This window comes from Bombus pyrosoma, linkage group LG9, assembly GCF_014825855.1.
Source record: "Bombus pyrosoma isolate SC7728 linkage group LG9, ASM1482585v1, whole genome shotgun sequence".
NCBI lineage: Eukaryota > Metazoa > Arthropoda > Insecta > Hymenoptera > Apidae > Bombus > Bombus pyrosoma.
This window is the reverse complement of record NC_057778.1, coordinates 13,635,960-13,648,896: the sequence shown is the minus strand read 5'-3', so window position 1 is coordinate 13,648,896 and position 12,937 is coordinate 13,635,960. Positions and strand designations below refer to the sequence as shown.

The 12,937-nt window shown below is 34.2% G+C and overlaps 2 protein-coding genes across 2 annotated transcripts; one reads left to right on the top strand and one right to left on the bottom strand.

Moving 5' to 3' along the window:
- Positions 1 to 1,536: 1,536 nt before the first annotated feature.
- LOC122570863 (uncharacterized protein DDB_G0271670-like) lies at positions 1,537 to 6,119 on the top strand. Its single transcript, XM_043733751.1, has 2 exons — positions 1,537 to 1,750; positions 5,917 to 6,119. The coding sequence occupies exons 1-2, from the start codon at positions 1,537 to 1,539 to the stop codon at positions 6,117 to 6,119; spliced, it is 417 nt and encodes a 138-aa protein (XP_043589686.1).
- Positions 2,417 to 12,135, bottom strand: LOC122570862 (protein still life, isoforms C/SIF type 2-like). The gene is made up of 13 exons (XM_043733750.1): positions 12,126 to 12,135; positions 11,539 to 11,805; positions 10,644 to 10,924; positions 10,038 to 10,232; positions 9,699 to 9,807; positions 9,412 to 9,591; positions 9,202 to 9,320; positions 8,924 to 9,100; positions 8,617 to 8,804; positions 7,491 to 7,897; positions 7,335 to 7,403; positions 7,182 to 7,265; positions 2,417 to 7,023 (listed from the first exon to the last, which is right to left on the bottom strand). Exons 1-13 carry the CDS (start codon positions 12,133 to 12,135, stop codon positions 6,845 to 6,847), a joined length of 2,265 nt encoding a protein of 754 aa, XP_043589685.1. The 3' UTR covers positions 2,417 to 6,844.
- Between the last annotated feature and the right edge of the window lie 802 nt (positions 12,136 to 12,937).

Sequence of the window (12,937 nt, the reverse complement as noted above, 5' to 3'; positions counted from 1 at the left end):
CCACCCTGTTCCAATTTGTTTTGTATTCATATTAATATTAATATTCATATCCATATTCATATTCATATTCATATTCATATTCATATTCGTATTCGTATTCGTATTCATATTCATATTTATATTCATATTCATATTCATATTCATATTCATATTCATATTCATATTCATATTCATATTCATATTAATGTTCATGTTCATATTGATGTTCATGTTCATGTTCATATTCATATTCATATTCATATTCACATTTATATTCGTATTCCTATTCATATTTGTATCTCTTATATTTCCGTTTATATAATTATACAATAATAATTCTATCGATCTCTCTCATTTCAAATATTCGGATTCACATCCATTCAAAGGGTGATGTCCGTTTATTTTTTGCTTCCCACTTCCTTCTTTTCTCATTTTTCCAACTTTCTTCTCTCATTCCTCCATATACATACACACATACATACAATCAAACGTACACACATCACGGAACCACGTTTACCGTCTTCACTTTTATTCATTCACTCATTCATTTACTTACTTTTCCCTTTTTCTCGCATCCTGCCTCTTCTCCCATATATTTTGTTTTCTCCTTTCACTCTGTATACTCGGTGCCCGTAACAATATCGAAATTGTCGTCGTCACAATTTAAGTACATTATGTTCAACGGTATCGATAAAGTTTATTTCAATAAAATTTCTGGATAATGTCAATAATATAGTATAATAGATGATAAGTACTTGACGATTCACTTCGATTGGGGCGAAAAATATGAAACTTGTTACTAGGCCAACTATGTACCAAGATACGTCTCCGAGCTATAGTATTGCGACCATTTGCCATTTTTCTCATTGCCTACGTTGCGTGTTTATTCAATCTTCAGGAACTTTACGATAACTCCTAACATTTTTAGGATCCGCTATTGCGCACCAACGGCCTAATTTCTCACAAGTTAAACACACAAAATACTTTGATCTTAATTATTTTTGCACCTTATCGCTCTTCAAATTTTCGATTTCTTCTCATTCTTATTATTAACAATATTACCGATACTTTTCTTTATTAATACTGTTAACGTGATTATAATAATTATAATTCTTATTTTTCGTTGTACCAGTTTTCCTTCTTTTGAAACAGAAAAAATAATTAATCTAAGATTTCCATTGATTGTCATATAAATATGAATGTATGTATGTAGGCGTAATACGATCTACTGAATGGAATATTGAACAATAAAAACCTTATCATTAGGTTTTTATGTTTGATTGGTAAAGTATTTCATATATAACAAACCGATTTAATACTCTGAATAATTGCGAGAAAGTAATATTTATTATTGGACCAATCACTCCTATCACGATTCTAACTCATTCTGTATCGATGTTAATTCCAAATGAATTACAATTTAAAGAAGGAATCTCATTGTGTAGGATAAGCAGGATGTTATGCAGATCGAGAAAAAAGGAAATACCAACTTTTGTTCGGAGACGTATCTCGGTAAAATTTATATAATAAAATTTGTGTGTTGTTACATATTTTAATATGTTGTGTGTATGTAGTAGTAGTAGCAGCAGTAGCAGCAGTAGTAGCAGCAGTTGCAGTAGTAATAGCAGAAGCAGCAGTAGTAGTAATAGTAGTAGTGGTAATAGGATTAGTAATAGTAGTAGTAGTAAGAGGAAGGGGAGAAGTAGGAGTAGTAATAGAAGTAGTAGTAGGAGTAGCAACAGCAGTAGCAGCAGTAGTAGTAGTAGTAGTAGTAGTAGTAGTAGTAGTAGTAGTAGTAGTAGTAATAGTAGTAATAGTAGTAGTAGTAGTAGTAGTAGTAGTAGTAGTAGTAGTAGTAATAGTAATAGTAATAGTAGTAGTAGTAGTAGGGGAAGGAGGAGGAGGAGGGGGAGGAGGATATAGTAGTAGTAACAGTGGTAGTAGTAGTAGTAGTAGTAGTAGTAGTAGTAGTAGTAGTAGTAGACAATGCAATAACTCGAGCAACGGAAAATCTGTAGATTTTAAATCCGCACGCATTATATCTATAATAATCGTTAAGTAGATATATTCTTCTCCATCATGAAATATTAATCAATAACTTATTACGTACGTACGTATTGTGTGTATATGCGCACGTGTGCGATTATGCGATTACTATGTAAGTGTGTGCATATGTTGCAAAGTGTGCACGTATGTATGGATGTTGAATGAGAAAAAAAAGAGCACGTGGTTTCATAGCATAATGACAAATATAGAAAGTGTAAAGAATTTTATCGTACAGCTACGATCAAGCTTTCAAATTCTATAAATCGGTGTAAAATATACATCTATCGCTTTTCTGTGATTTCAGTTTGTAGTCTTATTTTATTTTTAGTTGGTTGACAATTTGTCATTTTTTCAAATTATTTCTCATTTTTTTTCTTTCTCTTCATTTTCTTTCCTTTCTTGCTACTCTTCTTCTACTCCTTTTTATTTGTTTCCTATAATTTGTCGTATTTGGTCTTATTCGGTTTATTCTTTCGTTATGTACAATATTCAATAGTATACAATACTCATTCAATACGTTTTTTTATTGCCCGCGTGTGTCATTTTTCCTACATGTTCCAAGTGAACATACGCAAATTTCAAGCGGAAGCGGAGCGTAGAAAACGATTTTCAACCATGATCTTTCAAAGATACTTGACATAGATTTCCAAGTTTCGGTAGTAATATGCAGATGTATTCGTATATTCATAAACCCCCCCCCCCCCCCCGCCCCCCAAAATATTACATTCCTTCCATTAACTTTTATACATTTTAATCGTTTCTCTGTAAAATCTCTCGAAATAGAGTGAAAGCTAACACGAAATACCTTTCAAAATATTTTTTGACTGAAACTCATAGACGAACTTTAATATCTCTATTTGTGTACTGAATTAAATACTAGTATTTTAATTTCGAGCCGCTGATATAGAAAGATGTTTAAATAAATTTATAAATTAAATTTTAACAAATTCTTTGATACAGGTTGCTTTTGTAAAAGTATTCACGAAACGCGATAAAACAAGCAGGATGCATTACCGACACACGCACACACACACTGACATACTTTTTAGTAAACATGATCAACAGCGTGGTGACCTATCATTTGTAATGTAATTCTACGAAATTACAGAATCTGATAAATGTATTAATAGCATGTGTGATTTTTGTTTTTCGTAAAGATAATTATTGAATAAATTTGTTAATACAAATGCGTGCGAGGAGGATTTAAAACAAAGTCCAAGCTTTTTCATTGTACATAATTGCTGCACGATAAACATATTCGTGTATGCAACAAGATAGTGAAACTAATGATGGAATAGTTGCCGATCAAATAGAACGACCAATTGATTGATCAAATTTAAATTTCTTATGTGCTCTTTTCTCATTCTTTTTTAAATGAATGTCGCGCGAAGTATATCTCGCTACATTGTTGTTTCGTTTCTTCAGTATATCCAGTTTGTTAGATCAAGTATACTGGATGACCGGAAATTTGAAATTTCTTACACAAGGGATTCATATTTAAATCGGTAGTGTCGAACATGAAAAAGATTAATTGGAAGACACGACTAACGAATATACTGGCATTTTGACGAAGAAAAATTAAATTCACATTTCGTAACGCATCGAACTATTTACTATTATTCATGAAATTAGTGCGAAATGAAACAAAATGAAGTGCAAACGAAACACGAATTGAAACGAAGTGAAATGAAATGAAATGAAATAAACCTTACGTTAAATTTTTCGTTTCATTACTTGTTTCAACAAGAAATTAGCATAATAAATCTAATAGTTGTCTTGTCCGACACAAACGATTTATACCACTGATGGTATCCCTATGAAATGTTTAAAAGAAAATATATCGTATTTTGATTATGCATCCATATATGCGTGTCATTCATATAGATAATATGTGTACACGTACATGTATATATAGGATGATTCCAAGTAGTGTTCAAAAATTTAGGGATATATTTTAATTGCCCAATGTATTACGTTACTTCTATCGTTATCGATTTATACTATTTCACAGCAACTCCTTTTTTCTTTTCAAAATAAAAAAGAAAAACATAGAAGAAAAGTATAGGATGTATCAGTGAGTGCATAGACGTAAGTAAGTTTTTACTTATGTATATACGATTCGCTTCGTTTGATATAGATATCCTTAGATTTATGAACAACCATTTACTCCCATCCTGTATACATATATTTTATTTATATACACACACCCACGAGCGCACATACGTTCACGCACGCACATACGTATATATATATGTATATATATGTATATACAGTGGCGTGCAAAAATGGCGTGCGGACACCCTGTAAAACAAAACAAAAATTTTTTTAATTGGACCAAACGACTTATGTCTTTTTGAAAAGATAGAAGGCTTAGTTTACTAAATGTTGTGTAAACAAAATTTTGACGAAATTGCAATTGATCGGAAATGCGAAAAAAATAATAAAGATCGTTCTTTTATAACCTTTTTTTTATCTAAGTCTGTAATGGAAATTTGAAAAGTATGTTTTGCCATTTATGTCAGTTATAAAAAATTTGATCGAAATTGGTTAACATTCCTATGAGCTAGGAACGATTAAAAATGACGAAAATCGCAATTTTCCACGAGTTTCAGCCTATAACCGTAATGAATCTAAAGATTCTTACGTTACTCGATGCCTGTCGCTTGTTTCTGCATCAACTGAATTCGATGAAATTTTTAGCACATATAGCATAAGTGACATAAATTTATAAGAGATATCGTTTAGAGCTTCATTGCTTAGTGAAATAAAAAAATTGTAAAAAGTGATCTTTACTATTTTCTTCGTCATTTCGTTGTAAGTTTTTCAAAATCTTTTTTACACATCATGTAATAAGCTAATTCTACTAACTTGTCAAGAAAAGTCAAATCGTTTGGACTAATTTTAAAGAGGTTATTCTGTTCTAAATGATGACCGAATATTTTTGCACGTCGCTGCATACGCGCATATGTACAGGGTGATTTTTTCGCTAGCCGACTCAAAAGCAGCGTCGCTAATCACTCCATGGATCATTTACTCTCATTTTCATTTTACATATATACAACACATAGCCATCTCTGCACTAACACAGTGCCGATATTGACTTTTAGTGATGAATGTGACAGATCACATATACCGACACGGCGTTATCACTGCGGTGAAGCAACGTTTCCTTCGAGTTAACTAGCAAGAGAATTACTCTGCATATATATATATACATACATATATATATATATATATATGTAGATATAGATATACTTTCTGTTTTCTAATTTACAAGTATTTATCCCTCGATATCATGTTAACTTATATTAGTATTCAATAACAGGGCGTTACGCGTCAAATATCGTTAATTTTTGTGATATTTATATATCGATGTTTCGACGGTATTCCACGCAGACACTTGTTTCACTGATTGCGAACTGTATTATATTAGTGGTACATTTAAAGTTTAAACGCATATATTACCGTAATGATTTTCTTTAATGGTATCAATCCGATACCATTGCGCGTATCGTTACGCTCTTTGTCATTCACTAAGCTAATAACCTGCAAACCTACAAATCCAGAAATCAACAAATTCATAAATTCATCCTTACAGTTTTAGCGTCGAATATCCTAGTTTAGTTTAAGTAGCATTAAAAATAAAGTTTAAGTAACATTAAAAATAAAATTCCCTATAACGAAAGAATGACAATATTGATCGCGTCAATATTACATTATATACAGAGTTTATTACGTTGTATCGCATTGCCGTCCACGCAGAAAAAAACATGAAAATAGTTACACTTACATTGGTAAAAATAGTTACATTTAACCTAAAATTGGTTAAAAATTAATCCTTAATTTCCACCCAAATATTTTAAAAAAGAATCACTTCATTGTACGATGCAGTAGTAGTACGAGCATGCAGTAGTAGTAGCAGCACCAGCAACAGCACCAGCAACAGCAACAGAAGAGCCAGCAGCAACGGTAATTGCAGAAGTAGTGTGGTAGCAACGGCAGCAGTAGCAGCAGTAGTAAGAGTAAGTGGTAGTAGTTGTAATAGTAGTAACAATGATACTAGCAGTAGCAGTAATAGTAGTAATAATAGATAAAGAGAGAGAGAGAGAGTCTTGCGGTATTCGTTAAAATCGTTTACTGCCTGTTAATATTGTTGGTTGAATAACGTATATCTATGCAGTCTACATATATGCGTGCGTGCGTGTATGCGTTTGTGCGCGCACAAGTATATATGTATGTACTTACTTATTTACGTATGTACATGTCAGTGTATGCGTGATATTTGTATTTTTTAATACAATTAATGTTTGATTTTGATTACAATATGATGGTAGCAGCGAATAGCAATATCGCGTCTTTATTCGACAATAGGTGAAAGATTGAAAGATAGCTGACAAAAGAACGGAGAAAAGAGTCTGAGTACGATTTCTTCTGGAATTATTACCAGTTGCGCATAAGACATGTACCGAAACGTTCTCCGTTTGTTTCGTGGGAAAGCTTGTTTCCCATTAAAAGCAAAGTTCTCTCCCTTCTTTAAGATTCTCTCCTGTCAAACAATTGAATATCGTTCGTTGTACAGAGGAGTAGCACCAACGACGTTTTATAACGCGTAGCGCGTTTGGAAGACGAAACGAGAAGAAGGAGATGTGCAAGGAGGGAAACGCGTAGCGTTAAAGTTTAATTAAGTATTCCGCGTGGGCGGCAAGCGAGCGCTAGTTTTTACAGTTTACACGGTAATTGAGTAGTTATTTGGTTTATTCTGTTGCACGGTTTTTAAACTTAACTCGATGGTTCGTCAATCAGTTAACATCTATTTAATTTAAACGTGGTTATTACAGTTAGATTGTTGAGCACAATTATTGATTTCTATCAGAGACTTTCGGGAGGCGCTATGAGATGAGCTTATATCCCCAAACTCGCTGGCCGACTTACCCTTACGTGGCAACGTCGTAGACTCTCCTAGCGAGGGTAATTCCCGTGGTTTCCAAATCGGCGAACCTTCAACAGGTAATATTCAATACAGATATATAATAATATATATATAAAATAGTATACACATACATGTATACAAGTACAATATAATAGACCATATAACGTAATGAGAGACCTCTCGTTTAAGATAAGAATGCTTATTCGATTGAATATGAACTTCTTACCAAGTTCCTTGACTGCGATCGGCTGATAATTTTCCGGTTGATGAGAAGATTGGATCAGTCTCGCCTGACTACCCGTACTTCCTGCTGAAATTGTTGAAGTGGTGCTCAAAGTCAAATGATTCGGTGTGCGGCCCAAATTCGCCTTCTTCTCACCTAAAAAAGCTTGCGAATCTTCTTCTCCTTCGGATTTTGTTCCTGAATCCATCTCGACTTTCACCTCTCCTGTGCATTAAAAATAGCGTTCCTCGGAATGCTCCATTCACGTAAGAAAAAATTAATTGTATTCGTGTCATAACAAACAAATCTCACCGGATGTATCGCTGATAGTCTTGCTTCGGGAGCGAAATGTTGTTTGCTGTTGATTGATTGCGCCTGCTGGCTCCTCGATATCTTTATCTTCGGAGCTTTCGTGCTCTACCGTTTGCTTCGATTGGCTATATTTTCGTTTTACGTTATGGGAAGTTGGCAATATTTGCGGTTTAACCGTTTTTTTCGATAGCGTACCGGTAGTTACGGCGCTACTGTTACTGCCGTTTTGTCCCTGGCTTGCCGACTGTTTCTCAAACTTTTCAACATGTCCAGTTGACATTCGTTGTGAAATGGTAATCGGTGGTTGGCTCAAGTTCTGTTTCGTCGATGGTATACTCATATTTCGAACCGATTCTCGAATAATTTGACGTATCGTCCTCAAAAATGCATTTCTGAATTCTGTTGTGCTAAGGAAATACATAAAGGTAATATATGTATAAATGTTATACATATTACGTACAATTTCGATTCTAATCGCTCTAGAAATCGTTAGCTGGTAGGGTATACAAAAGTCGGCTTTACCCAACCAGTGTCAGCATTACATACCGTTGCCTAAAAAATACTCGAATTCCGAACATGGATCAATATAATACGAGTAAAATTGACAATGCCCACCATTTGATGGGCAGTACGATGGGATTATTATCTTTTTGCGAACTTTACCAGGTTTGAAATAAAATATGTGGATATTAATAAATCCATGTGGGCAGCGTCGCGCTAAGTTGTTTTTGTGTTAATCTTATTAACACAATTAATAAAATGTTAATTTTGCTCGTATTATATTGGATCGTATTCGCTATTCAACTGTTTCTTCGGACTTTACCAGTCAGCAGTGTATAATACTGACACTCCTCGGGCTAGGCCGATTACGCACACCCTGCGGACTGCGCCCGTAACGTAATATGAAAATGTTTGTTAAGTAGTATAGCATATGATACATCACACGTATATACAATAAAAAGTATATACCACACTTTTATATATACATACATATATAAAATGTACCTGACAATGATGTGTAGCGACAAATTAATGCAGGTAAATTCGTCGGATGATGCGGTGGTTCAGGGCAAAGCGTGTATGTTTTAAAACTTTTAATTCAAGAAGAAATACCGTTAGACGATACCTGTTAGAAAGCACGTATACTTTCTCCGATCTTCTCTGTAATTGACTTCTTAAGTGGATCAATTCCCACAGGAAATGAGATTCCATATCTTTGGCGGAACTAGCTCTAACTTGTACTTCCGTTACAGGAATTAATACTTGATAGCGAATTATTTCTACCTCACTGGAATTCGCTTTGGTGGATACCCCCTGATTAAAATATTATTAAATTTATGATATGTGTCCAGATATATATATTGTATATAAGTATACATATAAATAAATTTTTATGTTATTTCTAAGATGAAAGAAGAAAATTAAAAAATTACCATAAGCTTCTTCTTTTGTCTCAATCTTTCTTTACACAAGAATACGACAGCAGACTTAAACACAAAACACATTGCGTGCAGTTCCAGCCCTTTCTTGATTTTACCAAGAAAGTCGGAAATATTGAGCCATTCGACCCCTCCATAATATAAAAGATCTCCTGGACTTAAGTCGATCGGCTGGCGAGATAGCATCATTGCAAGATACGCATAAAATGCAAAATATAGAATATAAAATCTGGAAGTGGAATGCCTTTGAATGTTTATTACATTTTGTTTACCTGTTTGCAAGACTTTTGATGTTGCCTGAACAAGTGATCAAAGATAGCTCCGTATTCTTCGTGAATCCTTTGCATTTCATTGATGTGTTCTGCTACTTTCTCCATTCCCTTTAAGGCTTCTGTACTCGTGGTAAACAATTAATATTAATTTAACAAGTTTATGTATATATTTATATAGAGACAAGCATATATAATAATTTTTTCGTTTACCAATCAAGTGCTGGTGCTCTTCACTTCGTTCGTCAGTTAGGTTTCGAAGCTGTTGTAACAACAACGGATATTTCAGTATTCGTTGAATAGGTTTTATCAAGTATGATTCTAAAGTCGACGAGTGTTGCTGCCTTGGATTGCGCGCTTGCAGGAACTCTTGTAAAGCTTGGTTTCCTTCATCTAATAAAAGAAAATAAAGAAAAGTTTATTTAAAGCATTTTTTTCTTCATTTTCTTAATAGAGTATTGATAGATCTTAATAAACAAGAAAATCGGAATTTTACTCACTTGGATGTAAAACCTTTTGTGCTTTTGAGTGGCTAGCACAAAATGAACTGTACAACTTGAAATGATTTACGTAATATAAGAAGGCACTTCCAATAGAAAACAGGACACCCTTTGAAAAAGATATAAATAATTCGCATATTATACAATACAAGTACATATAAATCTTTTACTTCGTACTTTTTTTACGTTATTGTTCATACGTATGTATATGTGTATACTTGTACGTATGTATGGTAAAGAGGAATACACATATGCCCATACATACAAATATTCGATAAAATAAATAGAATAGATAGCAAAGGTGTAACCTTCTTATTGCAGATCATCAATATTGAATACCTTAAATTGACTAGGATGGTCGAAATTATTGAAATCAGCTTCCATCTCGATCGCATGATCAAGATTTTGTAGAAATTGTCGTTGAAATGTAACAATCTCTTGTATGTTCCCAAACAATGCGTTTATCTCTGCATTCGATAAGAATGTTTCGCGTTTAAGGGGTTCTAAGTAGTTCTCCAGCAAATTATTTAAGTTCTGAAAAAATATTTCATTTGTTCATGTAATGTAATACCGATTTTAATTATAGATATTTTACGCGACAATATATGCATATTATATATATGTATGCATCATATGTTTACATAATGTAGAGTGCAAATCTCCTAAGATTGGGATCGAGATTCGATTTTAACCCTGCTGCATTCTTCTGGTCATTTTTGAGTCGATTCTATTTTTCTAATGTTACAGAATGCCTCAAGTTTAGAAAAATACGAATAAATTTTTATTGGCATGCATAATTCTTTGCTTGAATTTTATGCGAAACATTTTCATAGATCTTGTTGTTTGTCAACGTGGGAACAAGATTGAAATATAAAAGTTTGAGGATCGCAGCAAAGTAAAGCGTCATATAAATACAATTTCACAATAAGTTATGATCAAACGCACCTTCACATAAGTACGTTCAGTTTCAATTAATTCTAGAATAACTTTCTTCAATTTCTCAGCATCACTTAATTGCCGACTCGGCGTCATAGCTTGAGAATGAGAACTAACAACACTTCCAGTGGGACTAGATTTTCTTGTTTCACCAGGTGATCGACAGATACCAGTTACTTGTTCGGCGGTTTTCAATAAGTTTTCTATTTCGAATGAATTTGTGCGAGATGTTTGTTTGCCATTTTCCATGTGAGCTGCTGACGTACACTCCTGTGCGATACTTTCTTTGCCTACATTCACCGATATATACATATGAGTATGCACAGATTATATATTTGTAATAATAATTTATTTGTTAATTTTATTTTATTAAATTATTAGATAAATACTGTATATTTTGTAACAATAATTCGACGCTTTCTAGTATGGATAAAATGAACTAAAAATCTCTTTATTAAGAAACGAAAGAATCGCTATTATGCTACTGCTACTGCTACTTCTACTACTACTACTACTACTACTACTACTACTACTACTACTACTACTACTACTACTACTAGTACTGTTACTGCTACTGCTACCGCTACTGCTACCGCTACCGTTACCGCCACCGCTACTGTTACTGCTACTTCTACTGCTACTTCTACTGCTACTTCTACTGCTACTTCTACTGCTACTCTACTGCTACTGTTACTGCTACTGCTACGTTACCGTTATTGTACGAAAATGCATACAATAAGAATAAAAATTAAAATAAAATAATGTTGTATATCCTAAATATCTTCTCTCAGAAAAATTATTACAAGCAGAGAGAAGGATAATAGGAGAAAAGACTGAAGAAAATATGGAATAATGTTGAACGAAAAGTGGAAAATAAACTGTTCAAGTAGACGAAAATCCTTACTCCATCCGGGGGCTGGAACGATTAAACCGGAAATCATTTCTTCGCTTATAACCGGTGGATCAGAAGGTGGTGGCGGGCAAACCAAACTCTCGATTATGTCATCGGTGACTCTCATTATGCCTGTAAGATCTGGTGGTTCAGTTCGCGAAGATCTCATCATCATACATAGACCAACTTCTTCTTGCAACACACTTTCCAAGTACATCATGTCTAAATCGCTTACTATTGCACCGTTAATTACCATGATCTCGTCTCCTTTAATGATTCCTGAAAAAAGTCAAAATAAAAAAGTATCACGTTAGAAATTGCTCTAATTTGAAGTCCGAAGAAACATGTGCAATTTTTAATTATTTTCACTATTTGCATCGATTAAAAAAGGATAAGAATACATATTATCATCGTTAATTTTGAAAAATACACAAAACTTAAAATGCGCTGCATAATTTATAATGTTTAAAACATGATTTTATATTATTTATATTATATATATGTAAACTCCCTAGAGTTCAAGTGTGATAGGAACTTTCTCTGTCACGGACAACACGGCTTTCTTTGTTTCACGGACAGAGCGACTTTCTTTGTTTTACGGACAGCCATTTTGAGAGACATTCATTTCCCAAACGGACGGGAAGGGAGCAACATCAGAGATAGACAAGATCACAGAAGAAAGAATAATTATTTAAAACATTGAAGATTGACGGAGAAAGATCGGTAGCTCAAGACGTTGAAAATCGAGAATCGGTTTTCAGGTAGACATTGCACAGAACTTATTATTTATTGTTTATTGTTATCGATTGGTATTAATTGTTGTTTACTCCTGTATTTCAATTAAGTATTTTCACAATAAATTCGATTTTCAGACTTCAAAATCGATCACCTGAATTACCCCGAGTTTTACGACATTACATATATATATATGTCGGAGAAGCGCTGGGGTTAGGATCGTGGGCGTCTAATGAATCTTCACGAGGGTTAGCCATTGATGCGGTACGACACAGGTGAAGTTTATTGCTGCGATGAAGGTGTTACAATCTTGGTGGCTTATCACGGTGGTTGTGCGCTCGCGAAGTTAGTGACAGTGACCCCAGGTCCGATGACGAATCCGCGGTCAACGGGATCGTAGATGTATGCTCTCCCAAAATCTAAGTCCGGATCGTGAAGACGGTACTCTGTTCGTTAGTAAAGTCGCGAGCAGGAATCAATTTTCGTTGCGATGATGCCACCGAGGAAAACTATGACGGGGTGTGCCCAAGGGCACGAGATCATCGGATTCGTGGAGAAAGCCTCCGTTCGGAAAGTGAGGGAAATTGACGTTGCTGTTAATTGGTCAATCTCCACGTCCGTGGTTAGAAAAGGACGCTAGGTGCCCTTGAGGAAAAGTTGCTAGCGGGAAGCGTCG

Bases quoted from the DNA above. Each gene is read 5' to 3' on its own strand.
- LOC122570863 (XM_043733751.1), top strand. From the start codon at position 1,537: ATGTTGTGTGTATGTAGTAGTAGTAGCAGCAGTAGCAGCAGTAGTAGC. The intron at 1,751-5,916 runs GTAGTAGTAGTA...TGTACGATGCAG, and splicing joins CAGTAGTAGTAGTAGTAGTA to TAGTAGTACGAGCATGCAGT.
- LOC122570862 (XM_043733750.1), bottom strand. The intron at 7,266-7,334 runs GTGAGAAGAAGG...CAACAATTTCAG, and splicing joins AGATTCGCAAGCTTTTTTAG to CAGGAAGTACGGGTAGTCAG. The intron at 7,024-7,181 runs GTAAGAAGTTCA...TACCTGTTGAAG, and splicing joins GATCGCAGTCAAGGAACTTG to GTTCGCCGATTTGGAAACCA.